This window comes from Crinia signifera, chromosome 2 (genome assembly GCF_055691185.1).
Source record: "Crinia signifera chromosome 2, ASM5569118v1, whole genome shotgun sequence".
Classification (NCBI taxonomy): Eukaryota; Metazoa; Chordata; class Amphibia; order Anura; family Myobatrachidae; genus Crinia; species Crinia signifera.
The window spans coordinates 314246071-314264417 of NC_139218.1; the positions used below are offsets into that span (position 1 = coordinate 314246071).

The 18347-nt window shown below is 43.5% G+C and overlaps 1 protein-coding gene across 5 annotated transcripts in view; it reads left to right on the top strand.

The window, feature by feature from the left end:
- Positions 1-18347, top strand: part of LRCH1 (leucine rich repeats and calponin homology domain containing 1) — a 216600-nt gene that overhangs the window by 158322 nt on the left and 39931 nt on the right. For all 5 annotated transcript variants that reach the window (XM_083168986.1, XM_083168990.1, XM_083168989.1 and 2 more), the window contains 3 exons: positions 3956-4065; positions 4328-4465; positions 6917-6994. In XM_083168986.1, coding sequence (XP_083025112.1) covers positions 3956-4065; positions 4328-4465; positions 6917-6994 — 326 coding nt within the window. The remainder of the gene's footprint in view (positions 1-3955; positions 4066-4327; positions 4466-6916; positions 6995-18347) is intronic.

The following is an 18347-nucleotide window of genomic DNA, read 5'->3' on the forward strand; positions in this document are numbered from 1 at the left end:
GTGTAAAAATTATTTTCTCTCTTTTGGTGCACCACACTTTTGACAATCCCTACCCTGTCTCCCAATATACTCTACTGCCCCAAAGTCCTGATCCCATTAGTAATTTTTGTTGTACATGGACACAAGACTGTAGAAAGCAGGTCGTGGAGCTCAGTATTTTGGTAAGTGCAGTTTAATTCAGAGTCCGATAGTCTTATTAATATAATATAAGAGCTGTTATTTTGTAGAGCTGGTCTGGTAACCACAGAATCAGGCCCAGATTTACATTCATTCTACAAGGCCTTTGTGCCATCACCTTACCATCGCAAATCATCATGGTTCAAACCACAGTAAATCGATCTGTATAAGATACAGGGAAGTTATTCTGCAATAGTGAATGAATGCTGAAAGGTTTAGAACGTGTAAATGAAAAATGAATCTGCAAAGTAAAGAATAAAAATAACGATGGTCAAAGTGAGCATAGCTTTACACCTCTCAGCGGCAGTAAAAGTGTAATACTGTATCCATATTTAGAAGAAAAATAAAGAGACCATTTCCAGTGAGCGCAGAGTAAGCTGGTTATATTGGGCAGAAGAATAGTTAAATGACACATCTGTAATCCCCTGTAGACAGTCCTGGTTTTATGACCAATCAGCACATGATCCTAGCAGCAGAACTGAATAGAAGCTGATTATTTGCTATGGGCTGTAGTCTTTAGATGATTTGATACATTTCCCCCTAAAGGCCCCATACACATATGCAACTTTGCCCAATTTCGACGCATTGAGCCAATAAATCAGATGAAATCAGGCAAAGGTGTAGTGTTTCAGCTCTGTTTCGATGCACGGTCGCATGCGCATCGGATCGGAGCCCATAGATTTCTAGGGCTTCACTATATATAGATATATCGAATAGCGCAGTCCTTGCTGGGATCACATGCAATATATCATATGAAAAAGGACTGCATAGGATATAGTATGCGATCCTGCAGCCCTGGGAGGAGTCGGGTGCTTCAAGGGGATCGGTTCCGACTTCTCCCCTCGGAATGACATTAATAATGAGAGCATTCTTATATTCTGTAAAGAACCAATAAGAACTATCGGTGTGCATAGCTCTACAGTGCATAACTACAGACAGTGATTTTGTCAGACAGCCTGATTATTGGGTGAGGGAGAAAACACCTGTGGGAGGCTGCTAACAAGACTGATATTATCGCCAAAGTGCAATTCAACCATAACTGCTGCATGGAAGGTACAAATGTAATGACAAATGAATCACAGCAGGGAATAGCTTTTCTCTGCATCGTATATGACTAGCGACTGATAGGACTTACATTATGCTGACAACCTGTCAGCCGTGCAGTTACATGGAGTGATTTGAGCGACAGACTCAGTGACATCAACTAATGGAGATCACCAAGAGGACTGACATTTAAATTACTGACTATATTGTTTTGCTTTCTCATGTCTGTAAACAGGTTATAGAATAGGCCAGTTATATACTGAAATATCTTTAAACACAACCCACATTGTTATTTTGCTGAGATCTTTAGACCCTGGTGCTTGTACATGGAACCACAGGATGTCAGACAACTTTCTTGTTGTAAATAGATCTAAATTAGGACTCCACACTTTGTATAGATTGTGAGGACATACCGTACTTGTGTAATTGGCAGTGTAAGTGTAATAAAAATTGCTGTCTTGCTCTTAGGACCAAAGAGAAAAGACAGAAAATGGATTGTCTTTTTGCTGGAGCACTTTTTAAGAAAGAAGATTTCATAAAATTTGCCTTTTATTTTTATAATATTAAAAAACGTTTAAGTGAAAATTTGAACCACATAATTAAACTTTACAAACATTGAACAATAAAATTAAAAATGAGAGGCACGTGATGTGTGAATGAATATATTGTTCTGATGTACAGTACGGTGCTCAAATTTGTTTGGCGGGAATATTGCAAATACTGTCTCAGCAAAATCTTCCCAGTACCGCTCTGTTGCGGAATGCTGGGGGAGATGACTGCCTTCTGTTTTAGGCACTTTTTAATATATTGCTCTATTTGCAGATAGACTGCTTTGGCTCTTAGGACCATACAGTGAGACATACAATAGACAGATTAAAGGCATTTTCAAATTCTGTTTTGCCTTAATCACACTTCATTTATTTTCATCATAGTAGAGGGAGATCCCATGCAGATTATTTTTAATCTGTTTAACCCTGTGAGTGACACCACATGGACTACTGGGCCTGGTTCGGAGATTGACAAAAATCTTATATAGACATAAATATCTGATGTATGCAGGAACGTTGTGCGTATGTGCAGATCTAGTCCAGCGATGTCTGTTGCAGTGTCCCAAAAGCCACAGCATGGTTGGTATGCTGCTGGCGTTTAAGGGTGTTCATGGGCAGTATTGCAAAAATGGGTATGTCGGCCCCAAGCGCTTGCCAAAGCCAGTGACTGCATCCTTGACCCCGGCAGTGTGATCGGAGTAACCAGATGTTCACGCGGTTGTTTCAATGCTACGAGCCGTGTATCAGACGGGGGGAAGTGGACGTCTTGTTACTTAAGATGCCTCCTGCAGTTTTTGTAGGATTAGTGCAGTACAAGGATACAGTGGTGGTGCCTTTACCATATTTCTATGAATCGGGTCCAATATTTCCTGTCGTCTGTTTTTCATGTTGACGTTTTATCCTGGGGTGCACCATTTGCACCATTCTGATCAATTCAACAAAAATATTTGGAAGTGTTGTATCAGTTATTATTTCTGCAGCCCGGATATCCATTACTTGTTGCAAAGTAAACAGACAATGCAGAGAATATGAGAGGACAAATGACTCTTCCTAGGACTCCTAAAGCCTGCGTAGGTCCATGTAAAGCACCCAAAAATTGGGTTCAAACTTCCCAGGTGGAATTTCTACTTTCAAGTGGACATTGGTTGAAATGCTGTGTGATATATTTATGGTATGGTACAAACCATATACATATACACACATTTGTCACAAAACCTGGCTTAAACCATTGTATTTTTTTTTTTTGCAAAGATACTAAGTACTGTGCTCCACCTTGTGGCATATGAGGCTCATTACATTTTCTAAAAGCTTGGTGTGTTACTTTTGGGAAAGGAAATGTGCTGATATCACTGGAAGGGTCATGTAGCAAAATATGCCCAAATTGTGGACATTCTGTTTTCTTCTTTCCTTTATAAACTTTGGCTATGGAAATGGAAGATGCCATGCCGCATAAGTCCCCTGTAGTTATTGACTTATGTGCAACACCTGCAGCTTCTCCCAGGACCACTTACAGGGAAAGTAGATGCTATAGAACCTTGATGGCTAACCTTGACACTCCAGATGTTGTTGAACTACACATCCCAGCATTCTCTGCATTAGATTTAGCATGGCCAAATAGCAAAACTTAAGCAGTGCATGCTGGGATATGTAGTTCAACAACAGCTGGAGTGTCAAGGTTAGCCATCAAGGTTATAGAAGACGCCAAGACTGGGGACTGTCTTCTATCCAATAGGATTAGATGTCAGGTGTATTCTTTTACAATTCTCTCTCAGCAACTGCTATGTTGCAGTCAACTAATGACCATAATACAAAGTCTAGTGCAGAGATGGCCAAACTTAGTCCTCAAGGCACTTGTTACGGTTCTGGTATTTTATGGATCGGGACCCAGGGTATGAGCGGAGGCATACAGAAAACAAGGAGGCTTGTTGTTAATCTTACTCATAGGTTATGCAGGGTATGACACATTATTGTCACCAGGTGACCTTAATGTAATTTATTATTATATTAAGAAACATGAGAAACGCATGTGGTAACAAATTTCCATACAAAATTCATTGTTGTGTTCGTCAATACATCAAGTCATTGCCATAAGTCCCTGTTACTCATGAGGGGTTTGTCCTGTCTGGTTTTAAATAGCGCCAGTTCGGATATGTTTCATATATCTACTTTCTTTACTCCCTTTGTAGTATTCATTAGACCGCAAAGGAATCTGGAAGCAGTAGATCCCCAATTTACAATACGAAGGAAAATGGAACAGATGAGAGAGGAGATGGAGCTCACAGATCACCTTCGTGAGGTAACCATTGCTAGTGATCACATACACAGTATATACAGTACGTACAAAACTACTCCAAGATATTGGTATTAATGCATTATGTTGTGTCATTAAGTCCTGCAAATATCTATAAGAACCTGCTTAACATTTGTGAGTGATGAAAATTGTTTATTCGTATAAAGATTAAAGCTCTACCGGTTCTAACAACATAGAATATGTATATTAAGCATGTATATCCTATATAAATGAAAAGTGCTAAATAAATCTGTTCTCTTGTTTCCAGAATATTGAAATGAGATTAAAGATCTGTCTTCCGGAAGATCTGGGATCTGCCTTAATGGATGGAGTTGTTCTATGTCATTTAGTAAATCAAATCCGGCCCCGGTCAGTAGGAAGTATCCATGTGCCCTCTCCAGCTGTTGTAAGTTCATACTGAAGTGACTCTTATTTATATAGATTTAACCCAGATGTTAAAACTGGAGAGAGAGAATTAGTTTGAGCAATAATAATTAATTGCTACATCCGTTGTGTATAAATGACAATACAAAAAAATAATAATCAAAAACCGCTTTGTCCAAAACTAGATATAATGCTCCCCTGCTCCCACACACTGGAACACCCTGATTCATAGCACCCAAACGTGAAGCTAATCTATTTTTTGTGGGTAGCTCCTTTAGTTTGAGGTGTTAAGCTGCGCATAACCTAAAGATTCATTGTCCAATCTGGCTGGTTGTAGAAAAAATCTGGTAATTTATGGGAGCAAATGACAGTTGATCATTTGCTTAAAAATGCTGGAAAACTGACAAACTGTCATTCAGATATTACCAGATTTTTGTTTCAACCAGCAAGATCTTTAGGTTTATGGCAAGCTTAATCCAATAAACCATCCACTCTAGCCTGCTCCTTCATCTTCTAGAAGCAACAGCAGTGCAACAAGTTCTTTTAATAAACTCATTGTGGCTGTGGCGCTGCATAATGACTTCCTGTATGCTTATAATCTCTGCTGGCTGACAAGAGTTTATGGCGACTTGGAATATGATCATCTTAAATGAACTCCAGCTGATTACACTTCATATCATTGTTTTTAATAGTCATAGCCAGGATATATAGGTAACTATGCCACCTCTCCAAAATCCCTGCATCACATACAATAGATCTTCAGGATCACCTTACAATTTTTCTGTGGCCAGTCTTTGAGGCAACCCACATTAGATCCCTCTAATAATAGTAACCCTTGGGCTTTTCAGTGGTGAATAGATAGTGGTCATGCCTTGGGCTATTCAGTGCAGGATGGATGATGGTCAAGCATTGGTCTATTTTGTGTAGCATAAATAATGGTTATACCTTCGGATATTCAGTGGAGGATGGATAATGGTCATGCCTTCAGGGGCATAACTACCATAGGTGCAAAGGGTGCAACTGCTATAGGGCCCAGAGCTGAAGGGGGCCCATGTTTATTGTCTAAGTAATATATTTTACATACATTTATGACCATCAGTTGCTTAATAGGGGGCCCTTACAAACTTTTGCTATGGGGCCTATGAATATGGCTCCTGTTAACGACCCCTCCTGTCTGCTGAACTTGCAGGTCAATTCGGCTATATAGCCAACAACCCTCATGTACAGCATATCCTGAACGATGTTGTTTACCGATATCGTTCAGTGTGTATATTCAGATCAGCCACCAATGGCCGATATCATTAACTCTATCGCCTGTGGGTAGGATCACCTAGTAGTGCGTAAGTGGCTAGGGGGCCCATTTATTTAGGATCGCATATACAATGCAATCTGGGCGGAATATTACCGTCCAGGATCGCACGTGCAAGGACAGAGCTCCGAAAGGAGCCCATTCCAGTGATGGGCTCAGTTGGGTGCCGGGGATCTGTTCATCAGCAGTTAGTGCTGACTCCCCACCAACCCCGCTGACCGCACTGCCCCAGCTGCAGTGGAGTCTGTAGCCATAGGCTACAATGGGCTACCACCATCTCCAAGTGGCGGTAGCCCAGGCACCCGATCGATGCTGCCTGATGTTGATACAGCGGGCAACTTCATATCCCCGATAGTAACCTAGCAGCCGGTGGTGATGCAGGGGGGATTGCCTCCTGATACATTTAGGTGTTACTTAATACTGTATTTTTGGATACCCCCCCCCCCCCCCCCCCAAAACACCCTTCTCGGGGAATAAACTGCAAATATTAAATGATAAATGGGCCACTTAAAGCATTACAATTGAGGTGAGCAGAGTTTGACTTGCTGCTGTATGGACATTAGGAAGTTTCGATGTTAGAGTGCTGACATCTAGTGGAGGGATTGTAGGAGTATTTTATTTTCCATATTGCTTTCAGCTGGTTTTATCAGCAGGTGCAGTGATGATCGAGTGAAAAATATTAAAATGATGGTATCACACCTTAATTGAATAATACACTGAGAAAATTAGTCTGGACATAAAGCACAGTGATTTAAAAGTAATGAAATGCTCTGCTAGACACATAGATATGTGCCTATAAATGGTATAAATCATGATATAGATGGAATAGATTAGATTCAGGTCTTGATCAGCACAGGGCATGCTGACGACCATCACTTTACCACTGCAGATGTAACATGTGCAGAGAGATTAGATTTGGGTGAGGTGTGTTCAAACTGAAATCTAAATGACAGTGTAGAAATAGAGCTGTTTAATATTTGTAGGCTACATGCAAAAGTAGCTAGTATTTACCCTGCACATAAAAAAAATACTAATGTATTTGCCCCCTTGCATAACAACCTGGTGTGTTAATCGCTTTGTTTGTATTTATATTAATTTTGTACTAAAATTGGATCTTGTGGAAGTTCTCCTTTTTGTAATGCCTTTGATGTGGTTTTTTTCCAGCCTAAACTTAGCATGGCCAAATGCAGGAGGAATGTGGAAAACTTTCTGGAAGCATGTAGGAAAATGGGAGTACCAGAGGTAAATGTTTGTATTATTTAGCTATATACAATATCAGAGGATGTGAGGCTTATTTTATACTTACCAGACATCATTATCATTGCTTCTGCATCCAATCATGACTTCTTATGTTTCTCATGGCAAAATAACCATATCTCTAATACAAAGTATCTCGGTTGTGGTTGTCAATGTTACCACCATTTGTAAATACTTATTGCTGAAAAACATGCACACCTTTAATGATGGGCTGGGGCTGAAGTAAAGTTGAATGCAAGTTGAGCACATTTGCACCACCATTGAATGCAAGGAACCAAATATATGCATGTCTGAGGCTGGATTGCCTCTGTCCATACGCTGGTTAGATACCTGTCTTCATCATGAGTGTACAATGCACTAGCATTAAACGAAGCGCAAATTATCAATCTGACAACAGGTATATATATATATATATATATATACATACAAGTATGCACATCTCTGCATGGTATGTCATTTCATCACCACACTCCTCCAAAACTAGCCTATGTGTGTAACCAGTGCGGTCACTAGAGTGTGTGCGGGCTGCTTCCAGGTAACACCAAAGTGCTGACTCGGTGCTATGGGTCTGGTGCTGCACTGTAACATTACATGAGGAAGATTATGCTACTGCGTACACCTCAGATGCGTACACACACCTCTAAAATGTGTGCACCAGGTAGTAGTCGGGTATAATTATAGAGATAATGTTTATAAGACATAAACAAAAGCGCAACTAATGCACAGATGAGATGTGTGTAAATAACACATTAAAACTGTGGGCTGACATTTCAAAATGTAATATACAGTAATAAAGAAAATATAACCCTCAATTTGAGGTCAATATACTAAAAATATATATAAAAGATACATATAAATTGGTTAACAGAAACCTAAAATATGACTGACTGTACAGCAAATGCTAAGTTTTACTTGACTTTAAATCCTTTAACGGTATGTGTTAGTAAAAATCCAAGTTTGTTGTACCTCCTCGGTAGCATGTGGTTACTTGACGTGTATTCCGCATCCCCTTGTGGGGCTCGCTGCGCTCGCCACGCTTCGGGATCGTTTTCCACGTCCACTCGCCATGCTTCGGGCTCGGTGGCTCGCCACGCTTTATAAAATCAACTCCACGCCGCCGTGGATAGTGGGGGTATGAACAGGTCGGATAGGCAGGAAATCGTATACGATATTGTATGCGATTTATATAACATTGGGCGCCGTGATAATACACAAGTACCCTTTATTATTATTATTATTATAATTTTATTTATAAGGCGCCACAAGTGTTTCGCAGTGCCGTACAAAGGAACAGTACAGGGAGACAAAACTTGGCATTATATTGAATAAATAACAAAAATAGAGTACAAATAAAGAGCGCCACAGTGTAATACACATTACAGCTTAAATATAAGTAGCGAGGACTCAAATTAACATACAACTAGAGGCTTGAGGCCAATGATGGAGATGAGTATGGGGACGAAGATGGTCACTGAGTGTTTGAGTATAGGAGAGCTCTGAGTGAAATGTGAAGAGAAGAGGGCTTTGACAACAGGAGGGAAGAGGGCCCTGCTCGGAGGAGCTTACAATCTAGTAGGAAGGGGAGACAGACAGATTACAAGAGGTGCAAGCAAGTGGGTGGTGCCTAGATAGCAGGATGTCAACAGGCAAGGGGTCGGAGAACCAGCTAGTTTATGCAGGACCAAGTTATGCAGTGGAAGGGTACGCTTTGAATAGGTAAGTTTTCAGTGCCCATTTTAAGCTTTGCAAGGTCGGGGAGAGTCTAATGGAGCGAGGAAGTATGTTCCACTGAAGGGGTGCAGCACGGGCAAAGTCCTGTACTCTAGTGTGGGAAGCAGTGATCAGGGTGGAGGAGAGACGACCGTTGTCATCCGACTGTAGAGGGCGGGAGGGTGTATGAATGGAGATAAGGTTAGAGATATATGGAGCAATGGAATTAGAGATGGCCCTGTATGTGAGTGTGAGGTGTTTGAAGAGGATTCTGTGGGGGTATGGGAGCCAGTGCAGATTTTGTTGAAGGGGAGTGGCAGAATTAGAGCGGCGGGAGAGGAAGATAAGCCTGACTGCAGAGTTGAGGACAGATTGGAGAGGAGCCAGTTGGGATCGAGCGAGGCCGGTGAGAAGAGCATTGCAGTAGTCAAGGCGTGAGATGACCAGTGAGTGGATGATAAGCTTAGTTGCACTCTGTGAGAGAAAGGGCCTGATGGGAGCAATGTTGCGTAACAGGAACCGGCAAGAATGGGCCAGGGCTTGGATGTGGGGTGCAAAGGAGAGGGAGGAATCGAGAGTGACACCCAGGCAGCTGAGTTGGGGAACGGGGAAGATGATGGTGTTGTTAACAGTGATAGAGATATTATAAGGGGGCATAGCTATGGGTGGGGGAAAGATGATAAGTTCGGTTTTGTCCATATACAGCTTCAGAAATCGCTGAGACATCCAGGAGGAGATGGCAGAGAGGCAGTTGGAAACCTGAGAGAGAACAGTGGGGGACAGATCAGGAGAGGAGTGGTAGATTTGGGTGTCATCAGCATGGAGGTGATATTGGAAGCCAAAGGAGTTAATGAGTGCACCCAGAGAAGAGGTGTAGAGGGAGAACAGAAGGGGGCCAAGGACGGAACCCTGAGGGACCCCAACAGGAAGAATGGAAGGTGGTGAGGTGGGGCCAGAGGCAGAGACTGAGAAGGAACGGTTGGAGAGGTAAGAGGAAAACCAGTCGAAGACTGTACCAGAGAGGCCAATGTTTTGGAGTGTGTAGAGGAGGAGAGGGTGATCCACAGTGTCAAAGGAAGCAGAGAGGTCCAAAAGGGTAAGCAGGGAGAAGTGACCCCTGGATTTGGCTGACAGCAGGTCATTGGTGACTTTCACCAGGGCAGTCTCAGTGGAGTGAAGTGGGCGAAACCAGATTGAAGGGGATCAAGGATGTAGTGGTCAGACAGGTAGCTGGTGAGGCACCTGCAAACCAGCCGTTCAAGTATTTTAGAGGCAAATGGGAGAAGAGAGATAGGGTGGTAGCTTGTGGGAGATCAAGGGTCCAGGTTTGGTTTTTTAAGAATAGGTGAGACCAGAGCATGTTTGAAGGGTGAGGGAAAGATGCCAGTAGAAAGGGATAGGTTAAAGAGGTGAGCAAGGTGGGAGCAGCCAGTGGGGGAGAGGGAACTGAGGAGACGGGAGGGAAGAGGGTCCAAGGGACAAGTAGAGGGGGGAGAGGATGAGATGAGGGAGCGGACTTCCTCACCTGTAGTAAGGCAGAAGGTTGACAGAGTTGGGTAGTTGGGGGATGATTGGGGTGGGTGGGCAGCAGAGGGGTATGGGAGGAGATATCATGTTGGATTGTCTCAATTTTAGAGAGGAAGGAGGCAGTGGCAGTGAGAGATGAAGGGAGGAGGGGTGGTGCAGGGCAAAGTAGAGTGTTGAAAGTTTCAAAGAGATGGCGGGGATTGGAGCAATGAGAAGAGATGAGATATTTGAAAAAAGATTGTTTGGCAGAGGTGAGAGCAGCGCTGTAGGAGGAGAGAATAAACTTGAAATGGAGGAAGTCTGCCGGAGAGTGAGATTTCCTCCGGAGGCGTTCAGCAGAGCGAGCACATTTTTGTAAGAATCGTGTTAGTTTGTTGTGTCAGAGGGGGACAGTGTGGAGAGGGGCTACAGAGTCGAGAGCAGAGGTGAGAGAACAGTAATAGAAAGAGGCAGCCTGGTTAGGGCAGGTCATGGTGGAAAGATGAGAGAGGAAAGTCTCCAGGGAAGACAGGACAGTAGGGTCAAGAGACCCAAGGTCGCGTCTGGGCAATGAGGGGAGAGGGGAGGATGAGAGGGTGAAAGAGAGCAGATTGTGATCAGAGAGTGGGAAGGAAGAATTAGAGAAATCAGAGAGATTACAATGGTGGGTGAAGACTAGGTCAAGGGAGTGTCCGAGCTTATGAGTGGGGGTGGAGGTCCATTGAGAAAGTCCAAAGGACTTTCGGTTAGCCTTGCTTGGCACGGCAGCTCCTGTGAGACCCCGCTAGCACTGGGCATTTTTTCTGCTAAAAATGTGTTACTTAGCGATGCAGCTAGGAAGCACATGGAGACTGTGCTGAGTAATGTGATATGTGACACTTGTATATCTGTGTGCGACTGAGTCTCTGTTCTGCTCTGCTCTCTATACAGACTCTGTCACACGCAGATATACAAGTGTCAAATATTACAATAACCAGCACTATCTTCTGTTTACATCATTGTTGTTGCATTGCGCTGCAGCTAAGATACATTTTCAGTAAAAAAAAAAAGATGCCTAACGCGATCAGAGTCGCACAGGACCGCTCACGCCAGGCATCTTGCGCTACATTGAACATTGAGGCTAGCTGTATCTGTATACAACTGTATGTACTAACTGTTTCCAGGATAACCTCAATACAGTAAAATAAGCAAAGTCTTAGAGCCTGATTCAGACCTGATCGCTGATCTGAAAACTTGCAGATAACTGCGAATGGATAACCGCCGCCTAGACAGAAAGAAAATCCGCCCTGTGCAAACCTGCAAATGAATTGTGAAAATATTGCAGATCACTAGCCACTTGCATCCATGCGCAATTCTCAAACTATCGAATGATTTTTCCAGTCTGTGGAAATGTGAGTAAGTCTGACCCTACCGGCCATCTGTGACAAAGACCAGCCGGTGCTGACATCACAGAACCTCCCTTAACCCGCTATGGCATGCCTTTATTTTTTCAGACACTCCCTGAAAGCGGCAGGTGTCCACCGCTAACGCCGGCTTCTATCCAGGCAAAGTCCGGTTAAATTGCAGTCATTCCATAGTCCTTCGATCTGTGAATTTGCACATCAGCGGTCAACTCTGAATCAGGCCCTTATTGTACAGTTCTATGGGTATTAAACATCCAACACCAGGAACATTCTGTTTTTTTGTTCTTTGCATTGTATCTATAGAGGTTAAAGTGTTTATTAAACTCCATTAGCATGAAAACAATTTTCTTAGCAAAATGATGTTTTCCCGTATAGCACAGCACTACCACTAATGATCAACCTCTCCCTAAGCCTTTATACACGTCTGCTTTGCTATTAAGAAGATAATCTCTATCCATTATTACTGTATGTATTTTCCTTCAGTTTTAATGAATGTGTGTGGCTTGGATTATAACTAGTCCGCCAGGATATGGGGTCCTAACGACACGGTTCCACTTTCCTCCTACGTCATTTCTCTTTATACCGTGAGTGCACTGTAGGAGATCAGCGTGTTCTAGGAACATTTAATATAAATGATTACTTTTATGGAAGCTGTAAATGACCGTAAGCTGGAAAGCTAGTGGCATACTATGGAATAAAATATAAGTTCTAAAGCAGATATTAAACATGGTCTGTCCTTTTCTTTCCAGTTATCACGATTTCTACTGCCGCCTTATGTAAATATTTTTTTAGAAGTGAACAAGTACCAAATAATATATTAGAATTGCACTTATATGTTAGTTGGGCGCCCACTATAGTTAGTACGCTCATACCCCCACTTTCCATTTTTGGCATGGAGTTGATTTTATATAGTGTGGCGAGCGCAGTGAGCCACCGAGCCCGAAGCGTGGCGAGCAGACGCGGAAAACTAAGCAAATAGCTTAGTGGGCGCCCAACTAGCATATAAGTACCATTAGAATTTAGTGATTTAATCCATCTGAAGAAAGACGGAAATGTAAATGTTTATTTATGCATGGAATAAACCCTTTTTTAGTCTAGGTTCAAACTTTTTAACATATAAAATATAGGGTAAAATCTGATATTATTGGTACAGTAGCTGACTGTCAACACTCATGGGCACAGAGAGAGGGGGTAGTGTGGGTTACTAATTTCCTGGGCCTGGATGTGTAGGGAAAAAGAGGAGGCCGCTGCTCTATGTAATACCTTTGGGATTCTGCAGCTTGTATTGTTACTATTGGAGGTTTATTTGCGAAGATGGGCATTCTATTGAATATTGGATGTTGCCCATAGCAACCAATTAGTAACAATTTCTTATTTATTTAGCACCTTCTAGAGATAATAGATAGAATCTGAGTGATTGCTATGGGCAACATCTCATCTTCAATAGAACTCCCATCTTTGTAAATAAACCCCTTGGGATGGTGGCCTTGGGATACTGACTACATACATTATACCTCTTTCACATCGCAAAATGCAGGTTGCGCCTGGACTTTGAAACGGTTCAGTCCCGAAGCGACTCTGCATTTTCCTCTCTTCAGACCCTACGTTTTGGGTATGAGTCATTGGGTCAACCAAATTTAGGTCGACAATGGTTGACCATTGAGGGTCAACAGGACTTAGGTTGACACAGATAAAGTCAACAGGGCTGGAAGGTCGACACAGGTATTAGGTCGACAATGGGAATGTCGACATGTTTTTCACTTTTTTGTCCCGAATGTTGACACAATCGACATGGACTGTGCACCGTGTCCCCTTTCATGGCCCACTGTGCTCAGCACACTATTTTATTCTCCCACCATGCTGTAGTGGATGGTAGGGTATGAAATACCGCCTGTCGGCTCAAAAAAATGTGACACTCATGTCGACCTTTTGACTGTCTACCTTCCCATTGTCTTAATGCCTGTGTCATTCTTCCGAGCCTGTTAAACTTACCCATGTCGACCTTTTTCAGGTCTACCTAAGGCCTGTCGACCTTCAGTGGTCGACCCAATGCACCTATTACGGGGTCGAACTGGCAACAAACCGGCATGAACACGAGTAAGCATTTTGCTGCAGGATACAGTGATAATAGATATGACTCAGCATGTGCCCTCTGACGTTACCCAGCAAACCCCTGTAGTAACTCTGTCCGTTTGAAGGCAAAATGTAAACATTTATATAGAGATTTCCACGCTGCTAGGCAGGGCCGGCTCTACCATTAGGCAGATTTAGGCAGCTGCCTAGGGCGCCAAGATCTGGGGGGGCGCTACCAAGTCTGCCTATCAAAATATCAAAGATGTCTGTGAGGATCCTTGTTGTACTTAATGCAGGTGGCTGCTGTGGAACCTCTAAGACCTCACCTCTATAATTTCCCTTGAGGCATACTTCCCTAGTTTGCTGCCCCCTCCTCCTTGTACTCTGTAGTGGGTAGCAAAGGGAGGCCTCCAGGGAAAGCAGGGGACATGCCCACCTTCCCAGGGGTGGGCTGGGAGGACCACCTGATTTTTGGGAGCCTCCCTGAATTCCAGAATGTTAAGCAAGGTATGCCTTAACGGGTTGGAAAGTGGATATTGGTGGCAGTATGGATAGGGGGGGGGGGGGGGGGGGGGGGGAGAAGAGTGAACTAGAATAATGGCCACAGTTCCTGCTGGAGCCTGCACAAAAATAGCCCTGGGTATATATATTGCTCAGTGTCCCGTTTTTAAAAGGAGACTCTGCCGGGGGAGCCGCAGAGGGAAACAGCTGGTCCAGTGACCATTAGGGGGCTAAACACGGTAGCGCGCACCACAATGCCTCAGCACAAACAAATCACTGGCAATATGGTCACTCAGCGACCAAATTGCCAGCGATATTGCACCGTGTGTACACAGCTTTACGTTATCATTTACTGTAATTATGTAAGCTTTCATGTCCCAACATACCACAAAACCATTGCTAAGATTTCATTTACAGTACATAATGTATTTACAATGAATATTATGTAAAATACATAATATGCAACTAATCATGAATAATAGATTACCCTCATTTTAGGTGGATGAAACAAAGGGCCTTATTCGGATTCCATCGCTCCCGAGGGGGCGGGCGTGGGAGCAGCAGGCAGCGTTTCAACCACACACAATGCTGCAAATTTCACAGCATTGCGCGTGGACCAGAATAAGGTCCAAAGGTTTTAATTAATTGTGGAATTTGGAAAGTCATTGTTGAATGTATTTATATGGGACAATTAACAAATTGTATTATGAAAATTCCACCAAGCCTCAGAATAGAACCAAATGCTCCTAGATTCTGTGATAGAACTGCTGCTGCTTTATCACCCGTGTCCACTAGGAGGCACAACACAACTACAAATGGTCATATACAGGATTCAACTTAAAGAGCACTAGATATCAGTATAGTGTTCTTCTGTAAGGTGCCTGTGAATAAAACTGTCCTTACCTCGGGTATGAACTTGTTACACTACAGGCTTTTAATGCTAAAATGAGTTCTGTTACTAGTGCTTATGTCCATGCTCTATCACAGCGGTGGCCAACCCTGCTCTATCAAATGTACCCAAGATATCACACTGCAATCATTTCATTTACAACTATAGTTTAAAATAAATAGTTTTCCTTTATACATCACGTGACGTGATGCCCGCTCCAGTACACAGAATGGCAATGCTTACAGAGGTATCATATAGAGGGAAATTGGCATTGCTCTGTGACGTGTATGTCATCAGGGTTTAAGTTGACACAAACATTACGTCGACATTAGTTTTTAACGTGTTTTTTGTCCCGAATGATGGCGTAAATTGACATGCACACCATATCTGTGTACCACTGGGCTCACCATGTCAACCAGAATGACTTCCCATGTGTATGGCTGGGTGTGCCTGGGAAAGAGTCCACCGAGCTGCACTATTGGAATAAGGCACGCTGGTAGAGGCCTTGGGATGCTCTGGGGAATATTGTCCTGGGATACATTGGATCCCTGCATTTATGTGAATGTTACCTTGACACATAATACTTACATAAACATTGCTGCAGACCAATTACACCCCTTCATGGCAGTGTCCTCTCTCATCAGGATAATTTGCCCTGCTACACTGTATAGTTCGGGAATGATCACACACACACACACACACAAAACCTCTATATTGTGCAAGGGTCTAGATAATATATATATATATATATATATATATATATATAAACAACGAGGGGCAGCTAATATCGCTTAGTTCCTTGCTATTAGGAACTAACAATAAATATACCACAACATTAGCAAATATGTGCCCTTTTAAAAGATATTTACAACATATACAGCATGGACAAAAACCTGTACGGAATCAAATCAAATCCATTCTATTTCATATCCGGGTGTGAGGTTGGGGTATTGTAGAGAATCCCATTCCGGGGCATGAGGTTAGGGATGCGATTCTAACCCTTCCTGTGAAGGTATGATAGGGTTCTTAGGGATGGAGGAGGCATATAGATCTTTATAGAATTGCTGCATAGTTTCGGCAATTTGGGTGTTTGAATCGGTCATACACCCATCAGATCTGCGGAGTGGGTGGACTATCGCAGGTTTGGAAGAGCCTTTTAGCAGATTAGACAGCAGTGTTCCCACCTTGTTCCCAAAACGATGGAATTTATAATTCACAGCAAAAAGATACCTGTCACCCATATCCGCCAAATATTCATCGAAGTGTGCTCGGGAGTGGGGGAGGTTTTTAAATTGGAAAATGCAGTTGTTAATTCTGCTTAAAGTAAAATATATTTTTTGGAATAGTTCCTATTCGCAGCTGCAGAAAGGAGACCACCGATCCTCTTACTACCGGTTTTAGGGCCATCCAGAATAAAGTAGGGTCAGAGTCTGCCACTTCTTTGTTGGCAGTGCAGTAGTTTTGGACTGCGTGCTCTAAAAGGTCTCTGAATTTTGAAGATTTGTTAAATCTAGAGGGGAATCTCCATAATCTATTAGAACCTGATTCATCGGGCAATTGGATATGCGTTGTCACCATGGCATGATCTGAGAGAGCTATGGGTGCAATATTAGACTTGGTAGAGAATGGGAAAATATTGAGCGATAAAAATATATAATCGATGCGGGATAGGGACCCCTGTGTGGAGGATAGGCATGTATAATCTATGTCTATGGGGTGATGTGCTCTCCACACATCTACTACCTGCAGGGAGTCTTGTAGTAGTGATCAGCCTACTTTGGGGTGTAGCTAGGCGCCATGGTGCCCGGAGCAATGGCATATTTCGCGCCCCCCCCCCCCCGGTAATGAATTGGGGGCGTGGCTAACATGTGTTGGCATGTCACATTTGAAAAGAAAAAACTTAATACGCTGTAACGGAATCTGCTGCGCTATATAATACGCTGTAACGGAATCTGCTGCGCTATATAAGACACTGTGAAGGAATCTGCTGCGCTATATAAGACGCTGTGACGGAATCTGCTGCGCTATATAAGACGCTGTAACGGAATCTGCTGCGCTATATAAGACGCTGTAACGGAATCTGCTGCGCTATATAAAACACTGTAACGGAATCTGCTGCGCTATATAATACGCTGTAACGGAATCTGCTGCGCTATATAATACGCTGTAACGGAATCTGCTGCGCTATATAAGACACTGTGAAGGAATCTGCTGCGCTATATAAGACGCTGTGACGGAATCTGCTGCGCTATATAAGACGCTGTAACGGAATCTGCTGCGCTATATAAGACGCTGTAACGGAATCTGCTGCGCTATATAAGACACTGTAACGGAATCTGCTACGCTATATAAGACACTGTAACGGAATCTGCTGCGCTATATAAGACACTGTGACAGAATCTGCTGCGCTATATAAGACACGGTGACGGAATCTGCTGCGCTATATAAGACACTGTAACGGAATCTGCTGCTCTATATAAGACACTGTAACGGAATCTGCTGCGCTATATAAGACACTGTAACGGAATCTGCTGCGCTATATAAGACACTGTAACGGAATCTGCTGCGCTATATAAGACAATGTAACGGAATCTGCTGCGCTATATAAGACACTGTAACGGAATCTGCTGCGCTATATAACATGCTGACAGCTGTAAATAAATATACATATAAAGATATATACAGCACAGTAGGCCAGGGCAGCAACAGAAGCCAGAGAGATTCACTCTCCCCCAGCCCCTACAAACAACCCAACCCCCCCCCCCAAGCCCCTACAAACAACCCACCCCCCCCCCCAGCCCCTACAAACAACCCAACCCCCCCCCCCCCCCCCACACACACACACACACACACACGAATCCACCACAAAAAAAAGTTACCTTGAATAATGGGATGTTTGTTAAAGAGGCACGGGCGGGCGGCAGCAACACACCTTCTTCTAATCCTCCAGGCTACAGCCAGCGCTTGGGATGGCTGATGGCGCTGCTGTAGCCTGGGAGGAGGGAGGCAGTCAGAGACAGGTGACTCGGGGAGTGGGAGGAGTCTGTAGTGTGCAGCTACGCTGCGCTGCTCGGAAGCCGGACCGAGCAGCAGCAGCAGCAATTCAGACAGAGAGGAGGTCATAGGTCGGAGTGTCACTGTCAGCCCGCCCCTGGCCCTACCGCCTGTGACGCTTGGCGGCAGGGACCGGGCGAGCAGGGCAGAGTAGGAGCCGGGCAGGGCAGCAGCCGGCGCTGCGCACACTGCCCGGCGGCGT